This window comes from Octopus bimaculoides, chromosome 1 (assembly GCF_001194135.2).
Source record: "Octopus bimaculoides isolate UCB-OBI-ISO-001 chromosome 1, ASM119413v2, whole genome shotgun sequence".
NCBI lineage: Eukaryota > Metazoa > Mollusca > Cephalopoda > Octopoda > Octopodidae > Octopus > Octopus bimaculoides.
The window spans coordinates 181,343,679-181,352,121 of record NC_068981.1 but is presented as its reverse complement, the minus strand read 5'-3'; the positions used below and the strand labels follow the sequence as shown (position 1 = coordinate 181,352,121).

The 8,443-nt window shown below is 35.4% G+C and overlaps 1 protein-coding gene across 1 annotated transcript in view; it reads left to right on the top strand.

Annotated features, from left to right (window-relative positions):
* Positions 1 to 8,443, top strand: part of LOC106873029 (solute carrier family 46 member 3) — a 61,707-nt gene that overhangs the window by 47,248 nt on the left and 6,016 nt on the right. Inside the window, exons 2-3 of the mRNA XM_014920233.2 lie at positions 3,412 to 3,495; positions 4,994 to 5,150. Coding sequence (XP_014775719.1) covers positions 3,412 to 3,495; positions 4,994 to 5,150 — 241 coding nt within the window. The remainder of the gene's footprint in view (positions 1 to 3,411; positions 3,496 to 4,993; positions 5,151 to 8,443) is intronic.

Below are 8,443 nucleotides of genomic sequence, written 5' to 3'. Positions count from 1 at the left end.
TACCTACTCCTTTTCTACATACTGAGCAGGGCCATCTACCTGAAGGGGTTTGTGTTTTATCTACCTTCCTACTTATTAGGATTTTGGTTTTAGCTAGGTTGACTCTAAGGCCCTTCAATTCTAGACCTTGCTTCCACACCTGAAACTTCTCCTCTAGTTCTGATAGTGACTCCGCAATTAGGGCAAGGTCATCAGCATAGAGGAGCTCCCAGGGGCAACCTGTCTTGAACTCCTCTGTGATTGCCTGGAGGACTATGGTAAATAATAGGGGGATGAGGACGGAACCTTGGTGGACCCCTACCTCTACCCGGAATTCTAATATATTTCTAATATATTCTAATATATTTCTAATATATTCTAGTACATTCCTAATTATTCTAATATATTTCAAATTATGAAGTTGAACTGTAAGGTATTTTATTTTGTCTAAATTCTCAATATCTGCTGAATTCATTGAACTTTTGAATGTCATTGTAAATATTTATTGTTGAGTGTTGATGATAATACATCTATGCAACAAAATTTTTTCCTTGTTCAGTAAAATTAATAAATGTTGGAAAAAAAATTGAAAAGAAACCTTGTTCTTGAGTATCTTTTAAAATGGTAACTGACACATATTTCTAGCACATGATATGATTTTCTACTTGATCTTTTCATTGAAAATTATTACAGTTTCCTTGAAATTAGTGACTCCTAATTCTGAAAGCAATACAGACTTTCTATGACATCTCAACTTGAGAAAACATTCAGCAGTTCTTGCAGCAAACTCTTTACTCTGAAGACTTTTACTTCTGCATTCAGAAAAATTGTTAGACATTAATAACACTACCATTAAAATATATTTTCTTTCAAGGATAATGGTTTTAATAATTACAACAGAAAGACAAGTGATCAGATGAAATTGAACCATAAACCTCCCATACACACACAAATAGAATCAATAATGATACCATTAAAAATTTTTTTTTTTTTTTCGTGAAAGTGGATTTAATAATTACAAGCTAAGTGATCTGATAGAGTTGTACTATAAATCTCTGTCATACACATACAATTATTGGGAAATTGAATTTGGGGAAAAAATTATGTAGAATCAGAAAGATTTCTTTTTTTTTCTTTTTTCTAGATTCATAATCTCCAGTATTAAAACCATAGAAACCCTGCAAAAACATTTCTAAAAAAATATATGATAGAATAAAATTAAAAAAATAAGGTAAGATGTGCTGGCAGTAACATTTGCCACCACATCTTACTATATCCACTTTTATGCAGATGACACTACTCATTACTCTTCCCTAACATTCTGTCTCTATGAATCATGTACTTGCAACTTAAATACCACATATCAAACATACATTGGCTCCATGAACACAAATCTTGAAAGCACTCTCCATTGAGGACAAGCTCATCTTACCTCTTTCAACAAGAAAACACTAACACTACTCATATCATGAAAACTTCCTTACTTCCCTCCTCACCTTAATCATGAGTATCATTCAGATAGAGCCCTCAAAATCACTCCAGTTGTTGGGTCTTACTATGGATCGCTGCTGGTGAATGCATGTCCCTAAATAGCAAGGGTTGCCTTCCAATGATTGGCCCTTTACTTCAAGACCAGAAAGTACCTAAACCCCCACCAACTGTTAATACTGTACAAAGCTCAAGTGAGGTCCACAATAAAGTATTACTCATGTCTGAGTCGGTGCTACTTTTGCACATATGGACATCGAGAAAAGGCACATATAGACATCCAAATCTGGGCCACTCAACTGACTGGCATAAAGTCACTCACAGACATACTCCAACCTCTGACTCACAAATAAGCTGTCTCCTCTCCTCACTCCATCTTTTCTACTGCTCCTATAATGGTTTCTTCCCCTTGGAACTGCTATCTCTACTCCGTGTTATCTCTACTCCAGCATTTCTTTCTTCCCTGCTCATCTTTTTTCCACCTTGCACCCTTATCGCATCCAAGTCTCCCAGCCCTATATTAATTACTATGGCCAGTCCTTCCTCCCCAGAATGTCCACCCTCTGGAATTCCATCACTGCTCATATCTTTCCCACAGGTATTGATTTACAAAGGTTCAAGAAAAACATAAATGGTATCAACCTCACTGGTATTGGGGGGGCTTGTAAAAACCATGGGCACCAACTCTTCCTCCAGACCTGGCATTTATAAAAAAAGAAATAAGAAGAGAAGTAAGGAGTTTAACGATATCACTGACTCTTTTCAAGAAAGAGCAACTGCATTAGCAAAGTAATAAAGAACTAGAAAAGCTTAGGAATGAAACCAGAGAAGAAAAGATAGATTTTAGGAGAGTTTTGAAAAACTGGACAACTTTTTAGTTTGTGTACTATAGAAGTGGGAAAAAATAGAACCAAAAGAATTTCTTTCAAGATTGCTTAATGCAGAATCAATGCACAATGTGTACATATCTGTAATTTGAAAAAAATATTGTTTCCTATAGTTTTACTTTCTTTCATTATCATGTTCAATACGTTAAAGTAAGAAAGAAAAGCATTTGATTGCATATTTACAGACTGTGTGGTTAAGAAGCTTGCTGGCAAACCACTTGGCTCCAGGTTCAATTTCACAGTGTGGCGCCTTGGGCAAGTGTCTTTTACTATAGCCTCAGGTCAACTAAAGCCTTGTGAGTGGATTTAGTAGGTGGAAACTGAAAGAAGCCCTTTGTGTGTGTGTGTGTTAGTGTTTCCTTGTCTTGACATCACATGATTGTTGTAAATGAGTGTCACCATCACACATGTGGTGTCCCTCATTTCCAATCTTCTGTAAAAACATGTCAAGCCATGGTGGGGGAAATGACCTTACTTGGAACAGATGAGGGTTAGCAACAGGCTGGGCATCCAACCACAGGAAATCTGACTCAACAAATTCCATCTGACCCATGCAAGCATGGAAAAGGGATATGAAAGCAATAATGATGAAGAGAGAGAGAGTGTGTGTGTGTGTGTGTGTGTGTGTGTGTGTGTGTGTGTGTGTGTGTGTGTGAAAAAGAGAGAGAGAGATATGTAATTCTGCACACCAGCTAATTGATGTCTTGAGGAACTTTGTAATATATACTACATACCTTTACATCAGGATGGATTTAACCATTCAATAAAATAAATACCAGACCTAAGTACTGGAGTCAATAATCAACCAAGACCATTATTATTGTTGCAGTCCTAACACAGAAACCAATTTTAAAATATGTAAAATATTTGCTTTTTCTCCAATGTGGTATAATGTCAATACAGAATATTTAAATTTTTCCTTTTTTTATTTCTGAAAATCATATTGAAATGTTTGGGTTGGTTTTTTTTTTGTTTTCTTTTTGTTTTGTTTTGTTTTTTGTTTCTTTTTGTTTTTGTTTTTTTAATATCTGACATTATTTTCTGTTTTATCTGACAGCTATTCTACTCCTTGCGTTCCAATTACTTCCTTTTCCAATGATGCGTGCCATTGTCTCTCGTGGTATACACCCAACTGATCAAGGTAAGATTTTTATGTGACAATATATATATATATTGACCAATTTTGCAGGTGTGAAATTTATGGCTACAGCTAGTACAGCTTTCCAACTCTTTAAATATCTCTTCAGAGCCAGAAAATTATGACTAATTCTTTGAAGGAAAATTATACTTACCATTCATTAAAGTTATTTAATTATAAAAAGATATTTTAGGAAAGATGATTTTTTTTTTTTTTTTTTTTTTTTGTAAGTATTGGAAGCAGTACCATTTTATGTTCTGGAAGGATTTTCTTTTTCATTGAAACAGTACAAAGAATGTGGCTGAATTAAAAGTGAATTGAAAATAGTATATGAAGAATCTTACTTAAAATAGACTTATAAGAAATTAGCACCATTGTTGTTGTACCATCTTAATCAACTTCGAACAGACAAACTAATGAAGTTACATGTAACCAATCAAGTTTTGATGATGATTCAAAAACACAGTATTCCAAATATAATCGCATTTTTCACTTCTTAGCCATTAATCCTAGTACATTATAGATACTAGAACACTTGAAAGATTTCAGACCTAGCTATTGTACACTCAATGTAAATGTGCATGGCTTAGTGGTTAAGGTGTCAGACACATGGTTTTGATTCCTGGACCAAACAACATGGTGTGTTTACTTGAGCAAAATACTTCATTTTATATTGTTTCAGTCCACTCAGCTGGTAACAATGAGTAATCCTGCGATGGACTAGTGTCTTATCCAGGAGGGAGTATATGCATCACAGAAACCAGATAACTGGCCTTATGAGTCCATGTGACTCAAGAAGGATCTATCGTATTGTAAGCTCACCAAATAAGTCATCTCTTATGAAACTATCCACCCTCTCCTATGTCCTCTCTTATGTTCACCTTTATGTATCTAGAGAGTTTGCTCAACCTTCCCATTACTGTAATGTTTTTGCCCAGCTACTCCCATCTACCCTATATAATGTTGTGCACTGGGGTTGATGTAATTGACTTACCCTCCCTCAACATTTCTGGCCTTATGTCAAATTTTGAAACTAATATTTGACAACCTGCAAGCAGTGAGCTGGCAAAATCATTAGCACACTGGACAGAATGCTTAGTGGCATTTTGTCTGTCTTTACATTCAGAGTTCAAATCCTGCTGAGGTTGACTTCATCCTTGTGGGGAGGGGTCAATAAAATGAGTGGCAATTGAATACTTGGGTCAATGTAATCAACTTACGCACGACCCCAAAATTGCTGGTTTTGTACCAAAATTTGAAATAAATATTTGGCCACCCAACTCAGAGTTAGGACTAAGGGAAGGTGATTGAATACTGTTTCTAATGTATCTAGAAATTTCTGGGTGACTAAATGTGTGGATGCAGTGACTATATGAAAGCTTGCTCATATATCTGTGTAGACATTAATTCTTGTATATTGTATCACATCCTGTACATCATATTTGTAACTAATACCTATATGTACACTTTTTTATATACAATAAAAACCTATCTTTTGCAGGTTCCCTCTTCGCTCTGATGCATTGTGCCGAGAGTTTGATTCACTTCTTGTCACCTTTGATATTTACGGTCATTTATGCCAGCACCCTGAGGTTTTATACCGGTTTTATATTTATAGTAGCAGCCATAATATTACTTATACCTGCAGGATTTACACTGTAAGTATCTCAAGAATTTAATCAATTTCTCACAAAAAATGTTTTCTTAGAAACAGGAATGGGGGTGGAGGAGGCATGTTTTTATTTTTGTATTGTTATTCTTTTTTTTTAAGGCAGCAGTCAAAAAAATAAATATAGGATTTATATGGCCAAATGCAGACATGACTGTGTGTTTAAGAAGCGTGCTTTCTAACCATTTGGTTCCAGGTTCAGTCCCACTGTGTAGCACGTTGGGCAAATGTCTTTTTCTATAGCCTCAGGCAAACCAAAACCTTGTAAGTGAATTTGATAGATGGAAACTGAAAGAAGCCCATCACACACCAACGCACACACACACACTTGTGTGTGGGTGTCCCTTTGTCTTGACATTGTGTGATGGTCGTAAATAAATGTCACTGTCATACAAGCAGTGTCCTTTGTTCCAATCTTCTGTGGAAACATGTCTGGCCACAGGAAAATATTGTTTTACTTGGAAACAGGTGATGGTTGGTGACATGAAGGACATTCAGTTATAGAAAATCTTCCTCAACAAATTCCTTCTGACCCATGCAAGCATGAAAAAGTGAACTTCAAAATGATGATGATGATGATACACACTTAGATAGCTCATTAGCAGTCTAATGGTGACCACTTTTTCTATTGTCTTGTCAGATTTATGTGAAGAAAGTTGTATTAATTTGATTAAACTAAAAGAAAAATTGAAAGGCAAATCTATTTGGTTTTGGTTTTAGACATCTTCAGAGTAATGGCTACTTAGTAAACTCAATTTTATTTGAACTAGAGGAACTACTTTGTGGTTGTTTAATGTGATAGAAATACCACTCAAATTACTTCTCAATCAAACCCTAGTATCTTAAACAAGGAAGGATAGATCAGTAATGTAGTCGTAGATACATTTTAAAAAGATGAGAGGGAAATAGCTGGCATACTTTTGATCATAAATCTACCTAATTATGGATAGCCCAGGGTTAAACAACTTGTTTTTCCTTGGAAACTCACCCCCCCCCCTCTCTCTCAAATCAAATAATTAATTCTAGATTGCTTAAGGCATTGTCTAATTTCTAACTGACTTCTTTATATCTATTGTGAAATGATAGGTGCACTTGTTAAAGTATTGTGATTATAAGCAACAGAAGATATTTGTTACAATAAACCTTCTGCTCTTTCTTTGGAACTATGTATATATATATATATATATAATGCTTTCACTTAGGCATAGCAATACTAATAACCTATTGTTCAAACTCAATATACATATGCTTCAGAATAATGTTAGGCAAGTACAGTGCATAATATGAATTAACTGTTTCTTTGTCATTCAATTAATACATGCATGCATATATACATACACATGCATACATATATTAATTGAATGATATCTATATATATATATATATATATATATATATGATATATATATACAAACATGTTTTGTCAATGAACAGGTCGCAGTTTCAAAACAGCAAAAATATTTTGACAAATTAAATTTAAATGTTGAAGTGAATCTAATGGTTTTTGTGTGTTTTTAAATGGCTTATAAACACCTTCCATGCTGCAATTGTTTTTGTTTCAGCACACAATCTCAGATCAAGTCACTTACTATGCAAGTACATCTCCATAATATATATATATATATATATATGTATATATATATAATTAATCAAAAAAAAAAACGAAGAAAAAACCAACAACGAGGGCATGGTACATGCAAAGTATATATATACACAATATACACACATACACTCTACCAATATTTTCATGTTAGTACATTTATTATTAAAAAAGCTAACAAAAAATAACAACAAACACAATATCAGTCATTCACTAATGAGTGCTATTTTAATTATTTGAGCAATAACTCCTGACATGTTTTGATCTTTTGACCTCAACAGCGAAGCATTAATTTTTCTGAACAATCCCATTCTTTTGTGCCACTCTGTCTATATAATTTTAAATATAGCGAATGGAAAACCTTCCTTGACTAAATGGGGTGGGGTATTTGAGAAGGGGAGGAAAGGTGATGGTTCTATGGCAGGTTTTGAGGGGCTGAAGTGTGATGGAAGGACAATCTTAGGCATATTGCGAGTTACTTGGCAACCTCACTAGTGCTGCTAACACACACAAAAAATTAAAATAAAATAAAAAAGACACCCAATACACTTTGTAAAGTGGTTGGTGTTAGGAAGAACAGCATCCAGCTGTAGAAACCAAGCCAAAACTGACATTAGAACCTTGACAAGCTGGATCTTGTCAAACCATTCAACCCATACCAGTATGAAAAATTAATATTAAATGATGATGACAACGACACTGCTGATGAGGAGGAGGAGGATGAAGACAGTGGCAAAGATGATGGTGGTTATAATGACGGTAACAACAATGATGATGATAATGTCAACGACAGTGGTAGCAGCGGCAGTGGCGAGGAGAAGAATGAAGAGTGAAGGATGTAGTTTTGTTTTGTGGATGGTGTTTCTCAATGATTTATGTCATGTATGGATTTGCTAAATTATTTCATTACATGTTTCTCTAATTTTCTTTCATGGAGAAAGTAAAGGCAATCGCTTTGGAAAATGTGTGAACTAGACTGGAATTTATATAATATATAAAAATTTCAGATATGTTTGTGGCAATATTTTGTCATTAAATATTTCATGCAATATATATTTGATGACAAGTTCCAGTCACCACCTTATCCAACCTGATAAGTGACATAAAATTGAACAAATATTTGGGAAAAGGTTTCAGTTAAGAACTACTTTGTGTTGAAATGTTTGGGGGATGTATTAAAAAAAATCATTGAGTTTTGTGTTACAATCATCATCATCATTTAACGTCCGCTTTCCATGCTAGCATGGGTTGGACGATTTGACTGAGGACTGGCAAACCAGATGGCTGCACCAGGATCCAATCTGATCTGGCAGAGTTTCTACAGCTAGATGCCCTTCCTAACGCCAACCACTCTGAGAGTGTAGTGGGTGCTTTTATGTACCATCGGCATGAGGGCCAGTCAGCGGTACTGGCAACAGCCACGCTCAAATGGTGCTTTTTACATGCCACCTGCACAGGAGCCAGTCCAGTGGCACTGGCAACGACCTTGCTCGAATGTTTTTTCACGTGCCACCGGCACAAGTGCCAATAAGGTGACGCTCAAATGGTGCTTTTTACGTGCCACCAGCACGGAAGCAAGACAGCTGCTCTGACAATGATCACGCTCAGATGGTGCTGTTAGCACTCCACTGGCACGGGTGCCAGTTATCGAATTTGGTTCGATTTCAACTTCACTTGCGTCA